This window comes from Python bivittatus, unplaced genomic scaffold, assembly GCF_059951505.1.
Source record: "Python bivittatus isolate LINGU-HERP-01145 unplaced genomic scaffold, Pbiv_v1 ctg000980_np1212, whole genome shotgun sequence".
NCBI lineage: Eukaryota > Metazoa > Chordata > Lepidosauria > Squamata > Pythonidae > Python > Python bivittatus.
Window position 1 is genome coordinate 35,101,696 of NW_028277125.1, and position 23,631 is coordinate 35,125,326.

General features: G+C 39.3%; 1 protein-coding gene across 2 annotated transcripts in view; it reads left to right on the forward strand.

Moving 5' to 3' along the window:
• Window positions 1–10,047: 10,047 nt before the first annotated feature.
• The window catches only part of LOC103053686 (glypican-5), a 403,447-nt gene continuing 389,863 nt past the window's right edge, over window positions 10,048–23,631 (forward strand). Inside the window, exon 1 of one of the 2 annotated variants that reach the window (XM_088131929.1) lies at window positions 10,048–10,987. In XM_088131929.1, coding sequence (XP_087988055.1) covers window positions 10,795–10,987 — 193 coding nt within the window. In that variant the 5' untranslated portion in view covers window positions 10,048–10,794. The remainder of the gene's footprint in view (window positions 10,988–23,631) is intronic. The other variant, XM_088131930.1, reaches the window with a different exon arrangement.

Genomic DNA, 23,631 nt, shown 5'->3' on the forward strand with positions numbered 1-23,631 from the left:
TACTATCAAAAGACTTTTTTCAATGGAATAGACTGGATTTTTTTCTTCCAAAGAAGGAAATGTAAGTAAAATTATACGGGCACAGTGCATCGGGATTGTACTTATTTTAGTTACAGGGTGGCTGATAGGTTGTTAGTCTTAGCTTTCATTACACAATCATCTCTCTAGTGCTGTGCAGAATTCTTGTTTCATAAGAACTACATCCTCCCAACTCCAAACCACCAGGAAATCATGTTGCCCTAAATCTTGCTGCTCCCCACAACATGCCTTAACGATGAACCTGCCATTCAGCTTTAGCACATGACTTTCTAAGGGCCATGACTGCTGGTTCCCTCAGCTGAAATCCCAGTCCTGAGCGATAAAATCCACCATGTGAAAAGTCTGTTCCCCGCCCCCTTTCTGCCCAGTTGGCATACCCAACACTGGTTACTCAATTCACTGAATTTGCTTCCTTTTTTATTTCCTGTTGTACTGTTGACTGATTGAACCTTTAAAAAACTCCTTATAACTATTGGTTGACTATTCAAATACTGACCACTAGGTAGCAACAAAGAGTCAGAGATACTTTTGTTTCTCTTAGCTGCCATCTAGTCATCATTCAGATTTGTGCAGCTGCTGGATAAATGCTGCAGTGCTGAAATTTGAGAAAGGGGTTTTGCTGGGAGGAGCTGTTAATTTCCAGTAACAATATTACATGAAGAGAGAAAATGAGGAGCAAGGTTTTCCTGGAAGCAGCAGCCACTGGGAAGAGAATCCCTGTCATACAGGCTACAGAAGTAGTACACTCAATTATACTGTGTATTTCAATTATTTTCAATTATATTTTCAATTGCATGCATTAAGCCTGAAACAGTCAGTTTCAGGATTTCATACTCTAGAGTGACTGGATAACTAACCAACTCATTTAAATTTTTTTAAAAAGTGGCTATGGAAGCTGAATTTCCAGTCTTCCCTGCAGCCAAACCTGAACTGCAGAACAGGTGCAGGGCCCAGGAACTGAACAGAAGGAGGCAGTCCCATAGCAGACCTGCCAGACCAATTGGGATCAAGGAGATCACTGCCTGTGATTATGTTATCTCAAGGCTGTTCCTGCATGCATGATGGATTGTCTAGATGGAAGATTCTGAGCTGGGATAAGAGGAAAAACGCCACTTCTAGAATGGATCACTTAAAGCAGTGTTGTCCAAACTTGGCCACTTTAAGATGAGTGGACTTCAACTCCCAGAATTCCCCAGCCAGCCATGCTGGCTTGGGAATTCTGGGAGTTGAAGTCCACTCATCTTAAAGTGGCCAAGTTTGGACAACACTGACTTAAAGCCTCAGCTCTGCATAGACAATGAGATACAGGTGGTGACATGCAGACATGTCCTTTTGAAATGGTTAGTGGGGTATAGTGCGTGTTAGGGCAAGGAGGCGGTGTGGGTGTGGCCTATGTTGGCAGTTCATTCTCAGAGGAATACATGGTGCTTTTTCAGTTCAGAAAACGTGCAGTGGGAGCTGCAGAGTGATGGAGAAAATGAGCACAAAAAGAACATCTTCTGCAATTTTAATCATAAAAATGCTACCAAAATAAAAGGTAAACAAAATCATCCTGAGAATAAGTCAGAAAAACAAAAAGCTCGTCCATAGGTGAAGAAACCTGGGACCAGGGGTCACTGGAAGGCACGTTGTGAGATAGGCATGCAATTTTTCACTTGGATGTAGAAACAGGCCTAGGATGGGGGGCAGCAGTGCAGAAGGGGATAGTGCCACATGAAAATGTTTTAAAAATGACTGGGGTAAAAATGAATATTATTGCTTCTATTAATTTAATGATTTGAATGCTACATTTTTAATACATATAGTGATTCTCTACTGCATATCTGAATGGGTTCCTAGGTTTATTCTTTAAAAAATTAAGTATGTGAACAAAGGAGGAGGAGAAGGAGAAGAAGAGAGAGAAATAATTGAAAAATAATTCATTATTTCTGGTACATACAGACACAAATGTCATATAAGGCAGAAGTGGTATGACAAGGGACACACAAAGTGAGAGACAGCATATAGGTTTGTTACATGTGAAACTAAGGGGACAAATGAATGCTGATTGTTCACTAATTTGTATTTGTTTTTCAGTTAAATCTACTACTCTTCTTTAAAAGTGTTATAAACAAATATGAATCAAAGTCTGTTGATACAAAAAATATCTCTTGGTTGTGTCCAAGATGTGTGATGATGGCATGATATCTATGAAGGAAGAATGGAAAATGAGTGTATCCGCTATATAAATGTTGCAATTGCAACATATTAAAACTGGTGAGAATATGCTGATACTCAACTGTGATGTCTTGAAGGGCCTTAAACTTTGAGAATACTGTTGACTGTGCATTTAAACACAGGTGCTAAATCCTGATATAACACAATCAAATTATTACATGCAAAATTCATATTCAGTGAGCAAGAAAAGTGTTAATTGTGCATGATCATCATTAATCCCTTTCCCAGACTTACAATCTAATTTTGCAACCAACAGTAAATAATAGAAGCATGCTCCAGAACTGTGTTTCTCAACCTTGGCAGCTTGAAGATGCATGGAATTCAATTCCCAGAGTTCCCCAGCCAGCATTTTGGCTGGGGAATTCTGGGAGCTGAAGTCCACGCATCTTCAAACTGCCAAGGTTGAGAAACACTGGTCCAGAAGTTCTACTTAGAGCCCTATTGGAGGGTGGAGTTTCAGTGCCAACTACCAATGACCATAGGCATGTGTGGTGGAGAAGGCATTATAAGCATTTAATATTTGAAGAAGCCAGTGCAAAAATACAACAAAAGCTGGAGTATACAGAATCCTGAATACTTGTGCTCTTTCTAGCCTGACTTCGTCATCATTTAAAAATGTTGTATTTGTGTGTGCACGTGTGTGTGTTTGGCCTTCAAGGTAAAAGCAGCTTGGGTGGCTGAATTAAAAAGGGAAGAGAAGGGAAAACAATGAAGGAACCCTTCCCTCCTTAGCCATTCCTGATCAGAAGCTCTAAACACAAGAACAGTAACAAATATCTGCCCTTTCAGCTTGACTCAAATACAACGTGGAATTCAAGCCAAACTGTATTTGTCCTTCTGCAAGGTGTGTTCCCTTCATCAGGAATGCCTCTCATTCCTTCATATTTTATTCAGAGATTGCAGGTTGAATTGGAATTCTGTCAGAAGAAAGTAAGCAGGATGAATGGGTCTGCTGAATAATTCGCTTATTGAATAATGAATTGCTTTCAAATGTGTTTTATTCTAGTTGAAGTACCATTCAGCCTATTATATTTAATAGTTGATGGCTGGCTCTTTTTCTGCTTAATAGAGGAAGTCTTTTTATTTATTTATTTATTTGCTTGTTTACTTATTTATTTATCAAATGTATATGGCTGTCCATCTCACAAAAAGTGACTCTGGGCAGCGTACAAGTGTACAACGGCATACAATCTTTTGTATGGGTACAGCTTCTCTTGGTACATGGTTACAAACTTATGTTTAAAGTACCAGTCCCTAGAATATGAACAAATTTATCTTCTCAGTGTCCCTCCCTACAAGAGAGATATGACCAAAGTTTGTCATATGGATTTTATTACTGTTTAATTTGATCATTAAAAAGCTGCATCCTCTGCCAGAAGAGCATGCAAAAGATTGGTCTTTACAGAATGCCAACTATCTTGCTATACTATCACTACTGCTGAGGGCAAATACAGCTTTAAATTGCATTGGTCTAGAAACTAATTTCTCACACTGCAGTCAATTTGAAACTTTGGCAGCTTGTATATGAAGGGTCAAAGCTTATGAATGTTTGTCAGAACAGAAAGATGAAAAGCTGAGAATTTTAGGAATGGTAGCTCCTTGAGGGCTTGAGGTTGGAGAAGGCTGATCTATAGACAGAGGTGTCTGCAGGATCAAAGGATTTCATCAAAACGAAAAAGCAGAGGTGTGTTGTGGCAACGTAAGCTCTACTTTGTTTTGTACATTTATGCAATGTCACAACATGCATATAACATGCTTGCAGTGGGATAGCACTACACTGCTTTAATCGTCTTGCCCCTTGCCTCCTGAAGATACCTGTAGAAAAGGGACAGATCATGCAGTCACAACTGCCATCTTGACATTTTTGACCTCTCCTCTGTGGATGCCCTTGGTTCAGGGTTTTGTACAGAATTTCTCATGGTGGTGGTTTTGAGTTTAGTTATTGTCGGAAAAGGTGGAGATGGTACTGCTGTTACTCAGTGTTTTTTGGCCAGAGGTGGTACACTCTGAAGCCTTCTTGGATACCACATCCCAATCTGAAAAAAGCCAAATTGGAAGATTTTCCTCTGGGGATCTTCCTTGGGACTTATTTAAAACATGGAAAACTAATTTGCAGATCACAGGAAAATAACTGTTCAATAAGAGTAATTTTTTCTACTGTGAATTCATTGTATGGTGTTGAGTAGGCCATTATTTTACATACATTGCATGTTTATGACTTTTGTGTGAACATTTTAGTTTCCCAACAATCCTGAACAGCAAACATAATTGATTACTTTAAGTCCATTCCCATATTATCATATAAGCCTTTCCACTGAAATAGAAAATTGATGATAGGCAGCCAAAGGCTTAAAACTAACACAAAAAATCTTAGTATCTTTCTAAATTTAATTCAACTATGCTGAAATACCCCTTTCTTAAAATAAATGTATAACTAGCTTAGAAAAACAAAAAAATAGGACATATGGAAAGACATGGGGGGAAGAATATCAGAGGTGGAGGTAGTTAATGAAGGAGGGAAGTTTTTTTTTTTTCAGGGTCCAAACTAGAATTTTCCCTTTAACACTTTACAGTGAAAAGATGTTCTTGCATTAAATGGCACATTTCTCTCTGTTTCAGAAGCTGGCATTGGCCTTTCCTACCTTCTATAATTCAGAGTGTATGATCATAATTTAATTTATTTACCTTTTTTTATTCTAGTTTTCTACTTAACATCTATTCCAAACTGTCTAAATACCACTTTAGGTGGTGCTAATTAGCTTAAGAGTATTTTCTTCATGCATAACACATAATTCAAAAGTATTAACAAATAACATTCTGCCTGAAGCTGGAATAGATTCTAAAATTGTCTGTATCTTTGACTTCTGGGCTTTTCTCTCTGTCCCCAAATTAGGGTATTAAAATATCCATTTAGAAACAGCATCAATGTGAGGCCACCCAGCACCCATTTGAAAACTTCAAAGGGAAGTATTTCAGCCAGCGCTCTTTCGAAAGAGGCTGACAGATGGAAGATCACAACCAAAATGAGCAAACAGAATGTGGAACAAGTTTAATAAGGTGATACAAAAATTAAAAAATAAACAAAATCAATAAAAAGAGAAAATCCTGATTACACCTACTTACGTAGCATTTTGAGGCTGCAGTTGTCCATATACCTACCTGTAGAAGGTTTTTAATTAGTCAGGAGCTTTTAGAAAAAAGAAAGCTATACATTTATATTAATGAATAGAGTTTATTTTGGCAGCGTGATAAGGATGTAAAGCCAATGAAATCATGAAGACTTCATGAAAATATGAATAATGTCCTTGCTAGTTACAGATATTTGAATGATGCTGTTAATGATATAGAACTGATAGCATCAATCAGATGTTTAATTCACATATGATTTTGAGCATAGATTGGTGCTTATAATTACTAGAGACTTACTGACAATTTTGTATTACAACTGATATTGGAATGTATTCCTTAGCCATCAGGATTTAATTATGATGATTTAGTTGGTAGCAGTAGCACATGACTGAGAAGAACCCCACTTCTGATACTCCTGTGCTACAGGTGGTAGTTATATATTTGAGACAATGATTATGTATGTGGGACTGTTTTTATTTTTAAAGCATACAACTATTTTTAAATTGTTGATATGTTGCCAGGAGATCTGCTGAAAACTAGAATGAATGTTTCTAAGAGTTGAAACCATCTAATGTGCACATACTGTACATCCTCAACAGGAATTAACAGGAGGCATCTGTTTCAAGTATTAAGAGGCAGACTAACAGACAGATGAAGCTGACTAACGGGGCACAGGCCAACCAGGACATTCTTCTGCATAGCTCCACTAAAATAAATTAGGATTGTTCAAGAGTTTATGTTTATTATCAGACAGAGGATATCATTTATAGTTTGTGCTAAAACACCCACATGACTTGAATCAGCCATGTTATGGGGCAAATGACTTCTCAGGATTATTCTACAATGCTGTTTGGTAAGGGGATGGGTAAGAACCTTTTATATTACATTAGAATATACATACATTTAGTTTGACTTGGCTACCATTAAACTGAAAATCCTCTAGGATTTTAGAGTGAATAAAGGTAGCTATCAAGTTCCCTGGAGTTTTGTAGGCCCTTTTAGGCTGTGCTGACATAGCAATTATAAGGAACAAAAATAGGGGAGAAGCATCTACTCTTCCAAGGGCTCTCATGCTGCGGTAAACCTACCAAGATTTTAAAAGGTTGTGTTTTTCTAATAGAAGCAGAAGAGGAACATTCAACATTTAGAACAACCTCTATCCATAATGGTGAAATGTCTTATTATTAATGAAGGATTATTTATTGTAGAAATAAAATGTACAAGATTAGAACTTTGTCTCCAGAAGTAGTCACCCAATCCTGGTGTGCTAACCCCTAGTCATTAGTGCTTCTCTCCTAGGACCTGGGAGATTACAGATCACAGAAATTTGTGAACTGCATACTAGGGGAAGTTTATCAGAGATAGGTGGCTATTTCAGGTCACTTGATCAGCACTTATAGAAATGCTTGATCTATATGTTTCCATGAGGGTAGTAGTGTTAGTTGTAAAAATATAAAAGTACAACACAATATGTAGTATTATTATCATATACATTATTATAGATGTAATATGCATATTTATTTTAGGTGCTCAAAAACTTAGGCAACCTAGATTAATTTAGGCTAATTTAGGTGTTCTTTTTCAATTAAATAACAAAATCAGTTCTGTGAACATAAACTTAGGGCTAAATGGAAATGGCCTCCCCGGATTCTCTATTTATGACTGATGAAATTGATGATAATATTTTTTCTGGATGTCCTTGGGGGAGGATGTAGCATTTCTCCAACAGTTTTTTGGGAAGTGAGACTCCTTTTACCAATGGCAACAGTACAGGTTTATTTTTTCCTTCTCTAAGCTATTTTGTACTTTACTGCCATCATCATATGGCACTAGAACCAGCTGTATTCATAGTCTGGCCACTTCTCTCTCTCTCTCTCTCTCTCTCTCATATAATTCCTAGACCACTTCCTCACAGCTGAGCTAGTGCTGCCCATTAGTTCTGAAGCTGGCAGTTTCTCTGGTTCTGTTTTTTCCCCTCCCCTCCCAACAAATGTCACTAATCACTCTCCTTAACGTAGGGTAGAACTGGAGCTAGGGGAGGGGATGAGTTTGGATAGAGGCTAGACCAGCAGGTTTCATCATCTGTCAGAACTCATTGCAATATGTTTTGCATTCAAAAGGATCTTGACTATTAATCTGCATGGGTTTAGTATTATTCTAGAAATGTACTATTATTCCAAACAGCACTAGGGCTAGTTATCACTTATAAAACTCCATATGGCATCCCACTGGGTTACCTCAAAGTCTGCCCACCCTATCTGGTATTGAGAGAGAGATTGCTTGAGATTTTGCCTCCCCGCCCCCACCATGAGACAAGAGGGGATGTGGGCTAGAGGGCAGGCCTTCATGGCAGTGGCCCATATATTATGGAATATATTAACCCTGGAGATTCATTTGGCTCCCTCATTCCTGTTGGTTGTGTTGTATTTATTATCTTGAATGCTCTACTGGGGAAATGGCTGTTTGGGATTTTTCTATTCATTGCCCAGAGTCATCTCATGGGGGCAGTAATAAAAATGGAAAGAAGGAAGAGACAATCACGCTCCACCTAGGTTCAGTGCTTCCCTGCCATGCTCGAGTCACCTACCCATGAATCTGTATTATCCTTCCACTCACTTCTAGGATCAGTATAAGCCATGGTGGAAATTATAGTATTAACAATTGGAAGGGTGGAGGAAGGCATTGAATTCATACTCTGGCTGCCTCACAAGAGTGATTTTGTGTCAAAGCCTCTGCTGATCAATGAATGTTTCCTCCATCATCTGGTGATGGGCTGAAAAGGGAGGGCAGCAAAGCCGAGGAGTAAACCAATCACTTAGGCAGCACAAGTTGACACAAACAAAACAGGATTATGCCATTTGGCAACAGAAACCACAGAAACATGATAAGGATTGGCACTGAGGATAGCAACATTTATACTGGTATTGTACTCTGTCAATGCAAGGATGAATGGATAATGCTTTAATTCAGTAGTAGGGAAAGGTATTGAGTACGGTAGTTGTACAACGGAGGATGGTGAAGTCTGTATTCACTGCCAATTTATATTTATCAGGAACATTTATGATTTTGAGCCATCCTTAGCTTCATCTTAGTTATATCTCAGTTGTTACCTCTCTCTTCCTTAGTGTGTCTGAACCTTTCCTGTCTATGTTTTGCAGAATAGTTCTCACCTAGCACTGCTTTAACAATATAACTGTTAAATAGCAGCAGATACTATTCACGTGCTACTGACTTTGGCAATTCGAAGTACTGAATTCTGTTTTAAATTAAGCTTCGCTTATGGTTAACATACATTAAAATTGATAAGTGTGCCACAGCAGGGTTCCCAAGTCTTAAATAATCACACAACTGACAGAAAGTCAACATGTAAGATTTCCCACATTACTGAGTCTCTACACAAAGAAAAGTTATGAGTGGACATAGTGCAGTCTTACAAAACTTTAAGCTTATTCCTTTGTTTCAGGATTGAGAAGAAGTATTGCTGAACAAGGTTTTTATTATACATCTGGAGGAAAGTCTTTAAAAACTTCAGGGAATTCTGCCAAGGCATGGCAGCGGCTTTGCTCTGAAGTGATCGTTTTTGCACCTACACCACCTTTACTTATACATCCTTGTTAGCATTTATATATGTGCTAGCCATCCTGCTCTCTACTCAAAGGGGCACTGGTCTTCATATGGATGGGATTACACTGTCAATGTGGAACTGAGAAATACAAATACATTTAAGTGTTCACACTACTCAAAGATGTACTGGAGGTAGTACTGGAGGTATACCTCCAATATACTGGAGATAGTGCAGAACAGAGAAATAGTTCTGTATTTTATTTAATTGTTTGCCAGTCCTCACCCCATTTGATGAACGAAAGTTACTTTAGAAGTTCCTTCAAAAGGGAAGAGAATTTTGGAGAAACACTCACAGGTGGAGAATTTCATTTAAATCAGATTCTTTAAGTTTTGCATTTAATTAAAGTTTAGCCAAAGTGTGCATAATAATGCATTATCTTTCATTGTACATTAATCTCTCCAGTGGTCTTCACCTTTCTTTACATGCTTTGAATAAATCCAAGGGAAAACATGGGAGAATATCTCCACTGGGCATTTCTTCAACAGCAACAGGACTGCCACCAGTTTGTAGGGCTTTTGCTCTTGAGAAATTGGTGGAGTATTGCTCTTTCCCCAGGACAAAATCATCTACTCAATTTGTCTGCCAATAAATTTGGTGAGGATTTCAAAAAGCCATTTGTGCTCAGCTCTAGGTGAAGGCTCTGGGCTGCCAATTTAGATCTGCTGGGACTAGTGTGAGTTCTTCAGAGGATCTTTCTTCTTTATTTGCCAATATTGATATCATTATAATTATTACATTCCACCTTTATTTTGTACCACTCAAGGCAAGCATACCCAATGCTTCTGCCTCCTATTTTCCCCACAACCAAAACCTTGCGAGTTGGATTGGACTGAGAGAGCAATTGTCCCAAGGGGCATGTAGATAAAACCTGGTTATTTTCAGATCAATTTGCTATTAAAGCCTGCCTCTGGGTATGGTTTTTGCTTTAAATTGGCTACCCCACAGGAAGCAAACTTAGTTTTTTCCAAGTTCCTGAAGCTAAATGGGGCTCACTTTTGTTGTTTCTTTCTTCTAATTTGATTTTGACTGCCTAGTCTGATATTGAGTCTTCTGCTTTGTTCATGATTGACTAATGATAGCTTCTCGTGGCCACACCAGTTAGTGAACATGTCCTACAGACCTCCCTCATGGGAAATGTAGGGGCATCCAATATAACATTTCCCTTTTTACTGTAATAAAGGAAAAGTACCAAGCAACGAGTTCGTACAGGATCTCCTCTGTAAATGTCTTCTTAAAAGAAATCTCCTTACTGGGAAAAGTGTAATGTACAGTGCAAGCTAATAAACTGGACGAGTGCTCCTCTTACAGCCACTATTGAGTAAAGAGGGATGGGCGGCAGGACCACGACCACCTCTCGCCAGGCGCGTTCATTGGAGGCACGGCAGTGAGGAGGAGGAGGAGGAGGAACAGAGAAAAAGTCACATTTCGAACATTGGCGTCTCCTCAGCTGACGGTCTTTTCGGCATGCAACTGTTCGAACGACCGGGGCAAAAGCGAAGGTCCTAATCCCGGTTGCACGTTCCGCGCTTGGCACGTTGCAGTTCCTGGGATAAGGGCTCCGAGAGGTTCAGTGGAGGACTTCAGCGGGGCTTTTTCCCCTTTCGATCCCCCGCCCACAGCTCTCAAGTTTATCCAGGACAAGTTTCTTCTCCACTTGAACGCTCGCTGCCACCCCTTTCACCCCCTCCTGTTCCCTCATTTCGTGCGGGTGTGCGCGTTGATTTATTTCTGGGGACGTGCTAGGCGTCCCTGGTTTATCTTTGTCCCTTGTGGGGAATGTGGAAATGGCCGGTGACAACAGCCCTGGAGTCTTCCTGTGTTGGCGACGCTTCGAGTTCCTACTGCTAGCGACGGCGGCCACCGGATTATGCAGCGGGGTCTCTGGAGTCAAGAATCCTAGCTGCCATGAAGTAAGGACGGCGTTTCAGATCCGGCAGATCGGTCCCATCAAGCTGGTTCCCGATGTTCCCACAACTGGTCAGTACGATTTCCCCACCCCACCCCTACTCCAGAATTGTCAAAGACTCTCTCTCCTCCCATCCCCGTTTAAACACACTTAACTCCTGTATTCCTCCCCACATGCGAAATCTGAACAGAGTGGGTACAGCAGGGCAACAGTCCGGCCAGCCTTTTGACAGGAGGGTTCCTGGGGGGCGGGTGGGGAAAGCGACGAGAGTTTAAATGGTGCGGCAGCGGCAGCAGTGAATGGGATCCGAGTGGAATTGGGAAGTCTCCCCTGATCATAGTTAATCTTTGGTGCAACTTGCTTTGCTTGTGTTAAGTACAGTAGCTGCAGGGCCCGTGGCTGATCTACGGAGAAACGAAAGGGAGCTATTTGCGGCGGGGGGGGGGGGGGGTTGTCGCGATGACCCTCTGGAAAGCCCTTGACTTCTGCCATTGTTTGGGATCCCTGAGTTACGGGACCTCGAGCATGCTGACCGACGATGAGCGCAGGTGTGCAAGGCAGCAGAACCCGTTGCTCGCGCAAGAAGAAACCGTCTGGCCTCTGGATCAGTCGCCTTTGGGGCGGCGCAACTCAGAGCGGGAATTGGACTCAGCCGAACCATCGTCCTTTCTGTGCAAACTGGAAACTGTGCAAACTGTGCAAACAGGCGGCACCGAAACAGAGAGCACATTAGAAGGACAAGAATGTCCATAGGAAAAGCCGAAAGCGGAGCACGACTATTGACACGCTTGGCCTCCGTTGCAATCAATACGGGCGAAAGAGCGAGCAGCTAATAAAGTACAGAATGGATTTGCGAAGGAAACGGAAGGGGCTATGAAATTACATGGATCCTGTATTTCTTTATTACGTCACATGTAAAAAACATCCAGATAGATGGGCGAAGGGGGGATTTGAGAGATGTAGAATGTCAGGGCTGTGGATGGAATGACAGGCAGGTAAAACTGTCAGGGTTATATACTGATTCCTAAACCAAACTGATGGCAGGAATAGACAACTTTTTGCCATTTAAAGGCCAAGCTTCCAGTGTGTTTGTGCGCTCATGTATGTTTGCTAAGGGCCACATTGGTGGAGGAGACAATGTCATATTTAATTATTGATTGATTGATACTTTAGATTTATAAGGCTGCCCAGCTCAACACAGACTTTGAGCAGTGTACAATTAAAAAGCAATACAGTACCTAAAAAAGAGACAATAAATATAACAATGGAGCATAACAGGGGAACAACATACTATAGGCCAGGCTACACTACATGCTACGCTATACTTCAAAGGGGCATACCATCTGCAATCTATCTGAAAGCTTGGCGGGGGAAAGCCCAGTTTTTTAAAGGCGGTCTACAGGGTTGAAGGGTTGGGGTGGCTGGAGGTAGCACAGGATGCTATTTCAAAGGGCAAACACCCCAACATGATGTGGGTGGAGCCATATGTAAATGAGGAGGGGTGGGCTTTTCTCTGTGGTTGAAAGGGCACATCGTTTCTTTCAGTGTTTGAGAACCTATTATAAGACATCAACTATCTTTTTCCACTTGAGCTCCCCAAATGGTAGGGCAGGAAATGACTAAATTTTGATGGCAATGTTAGATGGGGTTCCTGGGGTTGCAAAAAATTGGTTTGGGGCAGCTGGGCATTTAATTTTAATTTTTCACACCCTATAATACTTTCTGTGTAGTAGAAACTCATATGTTACATAACATTTTTACAGACCCAAAGTTAATGTCCATAAGTCATTTAGTAAAAACTTTTATTTATATTTCAGTGTCCCTCTTCTAGCTAATCTGTGAATCTGAAAATTAACTTAAAACATAAAAAAAAATAACTTGCTTTCAGATGACATAATTACTTAAATTACAAATACATCTTTGAGAACATACCTCTTAAAAAAAACATGATCTATTTAAACTGTATTTTTTCTACACACTGGCATATCAGGTTTTCTTATTTACATTCTGTACTATGTTTTTGCTCTTTTCATTGATAAACAAAACTTTAAATATAATTTAATATAATCAATATATAATTTTGATAATGAAATACAGAGTTATACAGCTGCGTCCTTAATGTTTATCTTATTCTATGAACTTTATTCTAGTATTCTCTATAGATCAAACATAGATAACAGTCTTTCACCCAAAGACTGCATGTAGTGACTACATGTGGGTAAATGGGTATGAAAGCTCGCATGTGCATGTTCTTTCACCAACCTTGCTGGAAATGGAATTGCTGGGAAGTGAAAATTAAAGAACAGATAAACTTCTCGACACTCTCTTTGGGTGCCTTTTAGCTTACATTTCACTGGAGCTCAGGCAATAGTCATTCTTATCTCTCATTATTTCCCTTCAAAGAACCACTATAATTTCTTCTCTTCCCCTTTACCATGACCCCAATGTAGAAGCAGTGGTTATTTATTTATTTACCATCATGGCTTTCCCTCCCTCTGTGTGGAATTATTAGGCTCAGTCCACAGAAAATGGATGAACAGAAGAGCTGTTCTCCAGATGTGCTTGGACTATAACTTTCAAAATGTACATGCTGGTTGGAATGTGGGAGTTTTCCCACATCTGGTGGGCAACAGAGCTCCTAGAAGGAGATAGCAGGCTGAGGCTTACAACCGTCCTCCCTGCCGTTCTATCCAGAGACAGATACAGTACCAAAGCAGAATCAATCACCTTCCCCCAGTCTGTAGACAGGACAGAAGTGAAATTTTTCAGTCTTCTCTGCCTTGTTGCCCTTTAATAGCCTGATAGGAAAATCATCATAGCGGCTGTTTCCTCCAGGTGGTTCCATCTGCCTTACAGAATGACCTAGGTATAGGTTAGCTGCTCACAGAGTGAGAAAGCACGATTGAGGATACAGCAGAAGAGAGAAGGTTGTACTGCTCCTTTCATAAGCAGTTGATTCAGCTTACTTCTCGACTCTCACACTGCAGTTAGGATTAGACCATCCAGAGAGTGGGCAGAAATCATTTTTGGGTCCTTGATCTTGATTATATATGTCTGTTCCAGTAAGGTAAACCTCTTTACTTGTACTCTCTCTCTTTCTGTATGTGTGTGAGAGAGAGAGATGCGGGAGCAGCTGTTGTCTCATCCTGTTCCCATTCACATAGGCAGATACATGAAGATAACTTCTTCTTTCTATTGCTACCTACTTTTCATGGACACAAGAGCAGCAGTTGGTTGGTGTCTCATTCCTTAGGATCTGACTGGATGACATAGCAATGCTGTGCCTGGTACAGACTGATGATGCATGGGTCAAGAACAGATGCACTGATTTAAGTCACTAAGTGTTTCGTATCATGTAATTTCTATATCTAAAACATAAATCTCTCTCTCATTTTATCCTTGAGTGATAGGGAGCAAAGAAGAAGCAAAGATTCAGAATGTGTGATCAGGCTGGAGGGAGGGCTCAATCCTCCTGCGTTGTACCACCTGTTTTTAGGGAAAGCAAGAGTTCAGAAAGGCCCCCCCTCTCTTTTTCCTAATTATCCGAGCATTGTGTAGATTCCAGTTGTGAATTAAAGGAACGTGGTACTGAAACATTTTTCCAGAAACACTTCTCACTTTAGGGGGCAACTCAGTAAAGGGAAAGGCACCACAGCACTGAAACTGAGTATGGGTTCCCCTGAAGGGTTATAGGAGCTCTGCACAGTTCCTTTTGTTAGCTAAGCCCTGTGGCAGATCAGTATCTGCATTCTAATCCAAACTAGGAAATTTCTTTTTGACATCCCAGGGCATAGAAAAATGAGTCTATTGCCTCACCAAATGAGATTGCTGTGATCACTTGGTGCAGGGGGAAATAAATGCAGAGTCAAATGATTCTGAATTGCAAGCCTAGGGAGTTCTTGGAGCCATGCCAAGAACGAATTTAATCCAGACCACTTTGTTGCAAAAGCCATGAAAAGTGGACAAAATTTATAACATCAGCTTTAACTCAGTCACAGGTGGACCACAGTAAAGCACTTTTGTAGAAAAGTCAAATGGAAACTTTTTTTCCCATTAAAAATAGCAGATTTACCCTCTGCTGCAGTAACTGCATATTTATCAAATGTATTTTTTGCACTTTTACTAACATTGACATTACATTTTAGCATGGATGCTTCTGTTGTCTTTAGATTTACATTACAGGATATGAAACTGAAGGCAGGAATGACTTTTCTCACCACATGAGAGTTTTATATAGAATGTCTTTCAACAACTCAATCAATGATAATCCCACAAATTTATATACTACTTTTTTTTTAATTTAGTGAGAGTTTATTGAGTTTTTGAAGAAGAAATCAAGGTACTTTTCTTTGCAAACACAAAGATTAGGTAAACTAGAAATAAACTTCAAATAGCTGTCCTTAGCAAGGTGGTAGGAAGGAGAAAATAGCACTCTGACATGAACACGGGATTTACTAGCAAAAAGTATAGCTTCCAAACAACTACAATTTCAAACCCATACTATAATGAAATAGTGGAACAATCCATAATAACTGCATAAAATAACTTATACATTTCTACTCCACCCCATCCCTAACTAAGTAACAGCTGTACTTTTATTGCATGAGCAAACTTTCTCTAAAATGTCTTAAAGTTGTTGAATGTTCATATTGCACCAGGGTGAAATAAATCTGCTCAGAAGTGAGCCCTGTTTTTTTTCAATGGAATTAAGTAAATGGGAATAGGATTGCAGATTTACTGTTTTATCAGGGTGTGGGGTTCTTGGTTTGTTGGCTTTGTGCTCTTGTTTGCTTGACCGCTTCTGGGGAATGCTCAAAAGAGTTAAAGAAGACAACATTTTAGAATATCTAGACATGAGTAAAGAAGGGAGAATAAGAGGTATCAGAGCTGTTACTCTGTAGATACTTGTGATACTGATGCAACCTGTCTATGCAAAAATCACTGCCATACGAGGTGCACTTTAGGCATCCAAGTTCAATTTTTCAGCAGCAAAATATTTTAGTGTGAGTATTCATAAACATAATTCCATACACACGGACACATATAAAATAATTGCAGGAAATGATTTTTGGACCTTCACCCCAACTAAATAACAGCTGCACATTTATTGCATGATCATACTATCATCTGGAATACTCAGAACGACTAAACATTCATATTGCATCAGTGTCTCTGTGTGTACAAGAATGTGGTGTGAATACAATTTCAAAGAATGACACATACAAAAGCCATTTGCTGCCCTTGTTTTGTTGTGTTCACAAGTTAAGTGTTGATTCTTCAAATTCAGAAAATATTTAAGTTGGTAGAAGCATTTTAGAAATGTATTCTGAAGCTTTGCTACTTGCTCTTGTTCTAGGTGATACTGGTTTGATTAAGATGTGATTTTTATGGCAAGTTCCTAAGTATAAGGGCACAGAAAGTTATGGATGATTTGAGTGTTTTGAACATCTTTCTGTTTATTTCAAACAGTCTATAGAGAAGGCCTTAACATCTAACGGGGCAAGTGGTACTGTCCGCCTTTTAGCTTTGTAAAAGGTACATGTGCTGATGCACTTGTTACAATCAGGTCTGTTGCATCAGTGTCCTTTTTTAGGTCAGTTTCAGATTTGGATGCAGGAAATGAAAGTCATGATCTTTCTCAGTTACATCTGAGAGTTGTGGCCTAGTGGCTGAAGTACTGCTTATGGCTTATGGGAAGATGAGGACTGTGCAAAGGAGGCAAAGTGAGCCTTTACAAGGAGGAGAGCTTTTCTATGGCGGTTTGACTGGTGCTCACATCAGCATCATTGTGGTGCCACATGAAGACCTTTCTCTTTTCCAGGCTTTTTAATTGGCTTTTAATTCTTAGTTTTTGAATGATTGCTGGGCTGTTACTTAGCTTATATGGTGTTTTTCTTTTCATTTTTGATTTTATTGTATGTATGCATGTGTATATACACACACACACACGCATGTGTATTTTGTATTTTTTTTGTATGTGTTTTATTGCAAACTACTCAGACAGCTTTGGCTATTGGGTGGTTGAAACATTTTAGTAAATAAAATAAATAAGTAATAAAATAGAAAGCTATAGATCAGTGTTAGGATTTTTCTTAATCTGGTCAGAGGACAGACACAAAGGCTTAGATTTGTTTCTGCTCCACTAGGGGTTAGTGGATTTATTGTACAAAATTAAAGTCCTACTCCTTACTTTTACTTTTAATGCTAACTCTATGTTTGTGCCTATTTCTATCTGAATTTTTTTCCTATCTTAATCTAGAGTCTTCCTATTGCTCTAAGCTTATAGATGCTTCTATATTCTACATCTATGTTCCTATCTCTATATTCACAGATTTATAATTACCTATCTTGACTATTTCCTAACTCTTTGATTCTTTCTTATTTCCCCAAGTCTTCAGCTCTTGTAGCCAAATTCAGTCAATTTACATTTGAAGACCCTTTTCGCTCCTCTCCTGATGTGTATGGAGCCTTTCTCTTCCACCAGCACTCATATTCCTCTGTTCCTGGAGGTGGTTTGTAAAACTCCATGCCTGGGCTGTTGCACACAGTGGGCTTACTTTTGTCTCTTTCAGGGAGTCTTGCCTGTTAAGCGATGGCTCCAAGGACTGCCCTTCCTTGTGTCCCTGGGATTGCCACTAAGTTGCTTGCCTTTGAACTGGAGGCTTTTTCTCCAGCTTCTCTGCAGGCTTCCTGCCTCAACTCCTCTTTGCCACACACGCACTGGGTTTCTGATCCAGGAGAAGTGGGAGCTGTTTTAAATCTCCCATTGAAAGAGGGAGCCATCTAACTCTCAATTCCAGGAAGGAAGCAGAAACATCCACTCGTTACGGGCGGTGAGTTTGTCCTTCCACCATCAGAAATAGGAATTGGGTCTCCCAATCAAAGCTAATGCTGATTTCTACCCCCTTATATTGCAGCCCCCAAACTCTCCAATCAGTATAGCAAATAATGACTTTCATGATGTAAGATATTTTCAGTCTTGTTTTATAGCAGCAGCATTGCAGGAAATTATGCTATATAGGACTAGCTCTATAACAATCTATCACCTAGATGCAGATTGCCCGTGAACTAAAAAATGCATAAAAGACTTTGACCGTATGCAGATGAACGTTTTCTTACCTTGTAATAACAATAGAACATCTACTACTTTAGAAGAGACTACTACTACTACTTTTCTTTCTTTCTTTCTTTTTTTATTTAATTATATATCAATACTCAGAAAAACATCGTGTCAACTGGTTCCCTTTTCAGGTACATAAATCATTCACCCTGTTTTAACAATTATAATAATATGTCAGAGTATTGCTCCTAACATTAATTTATCTCACATCATAACAGTTCATCTTTTACTTACAATATTTATTGATAGATGAACTGGTAGGATTATTAATTATAGAAGCATCACTAGACTATATTAATCTTATTATTATTGATATGAGTTGATCAATGATTTATACGAAGAACTACTTTGACACTTTAAATACTATTACTTTTCTTGATAAGTTATTTACAGCATCATAGGAACATTGGCCTCCTGCATCTCAGGAGCTTGACTTATCAGATTTAGCCTGTGAGATTTTCTGTACCACAAACATCTTCTCCTTCCTCAAGTTGCCATAGCATCACCATAGCAGTATAGTTTATATAATTCAAAACACTTTCCCTTTCCTGTTTGATGTGTCCACGTGAGAGTCCAGCCATGATTGTCATTTGTAATTTCCCAACAAAGTTAGGACATTATAGCATTCTCAGTACAGATGTATAAAGCATTCCAAAGAGGTGCTTTGCAACATGTGGGAGCATGAATCAAGTACTTTTGTTCAAATTGTTAAACAGTCTCACATATTTTGCAAGGCACACATGGCTGCTTCTGAAAATGTTCTCAGCTGTCTTCACACACGTATGCAATTCCTAAAGTGACCGTGTACGTCTTGCAGAAGATGTTCCACTCATGCACGCATATGCAATGTGTTCAAAAAAGATGCTTTGCAAAATGCACTGTGCAAGTGAAGCGTTCCTTCTTGCTCGGCTGCTTTCAAGGCTGTCCCTGGTTGTATGTATGCGCATTCATAGGCGACGTTTCTGCTGGGACTGGCAGTGGACTGTCTCTGCACATGCATACACTTATCAGGACAGTGGAGGAAAGCCTTTGAAGCAGCTCTGTCAGCCTGTCAAAAGAGGTGGTTACTCCTAGGAGAGATGCTTTGCCTGTGCTAATAGGATTTGTGAAGCACTCCTTTTGATTGCTTTGCACAGCCCTAAGTGTTATGTCAGCAGAATGTTATATCACCATGGCAAGGGCTTGTCCCAGAAGGTTCATTACAATGGAAATTAGAAAAAGGGGCTTCCAGATCAGAAGATGATTTAAAGTTTAGAAATTACCTTTTTGATTTTAGAGCAAATCAATCATTGAGCAAACTGAGAAATGAACAATCCACCTTTTTCTCTGCTTCTCGTAACTGTAGGAAAAGTTGTTTAATACTTCATGATTAAAGAAATTGGGCTCAGATTCACTCAATATTTGCTTCTTTGCCAAAAAACATTATGTTATAATTAATCCTCTGCTAACATAATCAGATCACTTAAAGCATACATTTTTTCTGTTTTGGGAAATGGGAAAAATTTATGCTTTACATTATACATTATGCCACCCTTGGCATAAGAAGTAGATATTTGGTCCTCTAAGTATGATAGCATCTGTGATTGTTTACTCTTCCTCTGCTTTGTTTCTTATATACAGATTGCCAAATCTATACTGCTGCTCCCTTCTCAACAAAACAGTCTTTCTTCTCTGCCCCTCTGCAGTTGCTGAGGTTCACACTATCCTCACCTGTGAGTTGTTAGAGTGTGTAATAATTTATAATGGGACTTTATCAATAGTTATAATTAGTGATGTCATTAAAGTAAACAATCAAAACCCATGCAGGGCAGACATAATCAGGTGACAATCCCTACCAGATATGGAATGTTACCTAATCCTGTCAGGAAAGATGTCGTCAAGAAACGACCCCTACTAGATATGACGTATTACCTAATCCCATCAAGAAAGGCTGATTGCCAGTCAAAGTTCATGATTAATATAACCTTCCACTTGATTGCAATGCCTTCATGTAACCTAGGGCATGACCATACTGAAAGCCTATATTTTGAAGCAAACCCTATTTTGAGCACTTTTGCAATAAAGGAAGCTCTAATAAAAGTTTACTTCTTTGAGTTTGTTGCAGTTTTGTTAAAGAAAATAGCTTCTTTGAGCTAATCTTGTTTGGTTCTCATAAGCAGTGTTGCAATTCTAGTGAAGCTGGTGGGAACACAGGAAAATGAAAGAAATATCATGTAATACTTAACCAGTAAGCCTGTGAAATGCTGAACAGATCCCTTTTATATCTCAGCAAAGGACCCCTGGCAGGTAAGTAAATGGTTTTTACTTCTTGCTTGTAAATATCAGTGGCTGGACTCACCCTAAAGGATTTGATTTATATTTTGCAGTCTCTGAATTAACGCTGCCTTTGAAGGAAGCCATGTTCATATTACTGTCATGATTGCTACTATCAGAAATCTTCTGAGAATATTTCAGATCTGGAATGCAGCTATGATTCTATTCTAACAGAGAGGCTACACTATTTTTACTGTGATTTGAGCAATGTAATTCAAGTGAAAACTGGCCTGTTTGTGACTGTGGGACTGATTCATGGATGCAGACCAGCCAGAAAACAAGCACATATGATAGAAGTGTCATAATACTTCTTTTGAAGATGATGATGATGAGGGGTTTTCCTCCAATGCCGTAGAACTTATTTATAATGTAAATACATATTTACATTATAAATAATTTAAATAAATTACATTATCAATTTTTAAATTGATGTGTGATTATTTTCCCCTAGTCTTTCAATATATTGGAGTATGAAGAATTCTAAAGAACATTTTTTATATTACTAATAGGGAGTTTTGGGGGTAAGAATTCCCTATTTCAAGAGAGTGGAAGACATGATAAAAAGCAATTCATGAAACAAGTCGAGGAACTGATACTCTACATAATCCTTCAAGGGTCAGTTTCCCTAAAAATAAAACAATATTGTCTGGCCTAGACCAGCAATGGCAGGCTGATCTCATAGATGTTTCAAGGGAATCAGTTCATCTTAATGAACACAATGAATCAATCAAGGGAATAAAGTTCATCTTAATGGCCATACATGTATTATCTAAATATGCCTAGGCCACCCTTTACCTTGAAAGTCAGTGAGACAGGTAGCTGCTGCCTTTTAGAATATCTTCCAAAGAAGGTGTTGCCCTGGAAATTACAGACAGACACAGGTAAAGAAATCTTAAACACCCCTGCAAAGAAACGTTTAGAATGTTATAGTGTTCATCACTTTGTTACTCATAGTGAAACTAAGGTGGGTGTCATAGAGAGATTTAATTGTACCCTGAAAAGTAAACTGGAGATATTTTACAGATAGAACATTTTGGGCAATGTTCTTCAGGGCTAAAGTAGCACTTACTGCTATGGCATCTGGGCCACATCTGACCTAGAAACTTGTCTGACAGACAGGAGGTGTGGGCAAGACTGTACAGGAAAACATTAAAAAGTAAAAGGAAGTAAATATCATGGGGGATCATGTCAAATATCCAGTTTGAAGGAAGATTTGAAAGTGGCTCTTAGCAAACCTACACAAATGAAATCAAAGAATTGGGGACAAGGGGCAAAAGAGTGATATATAGAAGTTCAGCCATTGAGTTAAGAAGACTGAGGTATAGCACCTTTGATATGGTGGTGTTTTACTTTGCCCTACCCAGCAATGCATCACCAGCAGTTTTCCTCCAAACCCAAAGTTTCAGTTTTACTATACACTGGATCCTGGATCATGACAAGTAGGATTAGTAGAGATACAATACCCACACAACTGGAACAGATTAACTTCAGATGCAGATGCTGAAATTACTAATGAGATAAAGAGATAAACTTTTTCTTTGAGAAGCAGATACTATGCCAGCTTCCGAGTGCTATTGGAAAACATGAGCAACCTTACATAAAATACATTCTTGGTTAAGGTATAAGGTAATCTTGTGGTATCATCCAATGATCCAAAAATTAATTTTAAAGGAATGGAACACATGCCATACTAGCTATAAAACATTTCCCTTTTGCAGCAGACTTTACCAAAGGCTTCAAAGTATTATATGTTTATACAGACATTGTAGAGCATCAGATAATGGGGACTTCTATGTGCTGTGTACCTGTGCAAGGACAAGACAATAATTTCATTACAGTAACCTATAACAAACCCCATTGCATTCCAGTGAACAAACATTCACTGGAATGTAGATATCAGAACTGACCAGAACAAAAATGTCTGTTTGTATCATGGGAAGGTGATTATTAAGCTTCATTTTAGGCCTAAGAAAAGGAGCATGGAAACCCTTAAAATTTTGTGGCTTATAAAGGCCCTGTAGCCTGTAGTGGTCTTGTGGGCTTCGGAGGAAGTCCTGTCACGTACAGGACAGTTTTAGGAGGGTTGCTCCATGGCCTTTTTATAATGCCTTTTCTGAGAAAAGGCTGAGAAATCTTTAAGCCACATGTGAATTCTGCAGCCAAGAATATTGTCAGAGGAGATGTAGCTAGGCAGTTTGTATCCCACATCATTGAGGGAGGGCAGGAAGGCTGTGTAGAGAACCCCTGCAGCACAGAATTGTAGAGTTTAATCTTGTGCTCTGACTAATATGCTCTTTGAAGAATGGCATGCATCTCATCTTCCAGTTGGTTAGTGACCATAGTCCCAATAGCTGACATTCTGTCCTGCAGCTGTTCCATTTGGTGATGTGGCACCAGATACATTTACTGGTGTTTTACCCTGCAAGTAAGACTTCTTAGCAATGGAGTAGAAGCACCTTGTAAGGGCCCAATAAACCCTCCTGACTACTTGAAGATCAGTTTCTTTTTGAGTGAGACCTTTTCATCACTCAACTTTTAAATGACCCCTTTCTTTCTCTTTAAGGTTTGGAATTGTGGTGGTTTCAGAGTAAGATTTCCTTTTAATGTGTTGAAGGCAACTGCTTCTCGATGAAGGCTTTCATGGCTAGCATCAATCCAGTGGTGATGAGCTTCTGGGCTAATAGGCCATGTTCTAATTATCTGATATCCTGACATTTCACCAGCAACTGTGGCTGGCATCTTCAGAGATGAAAGTTGTCTGCTCTGTAGTGCACTTCTTGGCGGCACACAGGCAACTGAGCAGGAACTGACTGAGCTCTTGTGTTTGTAACCAAACTAATTTCTAATTGGACCGTGTCATCAGAATTCTGGAAAGCCAGTTGCTGATTGGTTCTTCATCCATGTGAATTTGATTGGTCTGATTTGAAGAAGTTCTAAAGTAGTTAATTTTTATTGGTCTTTGAAACATGCTGCTGTTTATAATTTTTCAGGTGAGACTGGGGTGGTGTTTGGTTACTTTCCATGTCATGGTGGCTTCTCTGTGTCAATATACTTACATGAAGAAACTTCCTAATGGGTCACAAAAGGTATTTGAATAGTTCCTCTGGGTTTTATCACTATGGATGTGGTTGCATGGTTGGTGCTCTGCCCAAGCATAACCCACAATGAATTTAAAAAGAGTTTAGCAATCTGTCTTTTAGCTGGGTTAACTTTGATATGCTTATGTCATAAGTGATGCCTTCTTTATTCTCGTAATCCTGAATGTACTCATCTTTATCATGT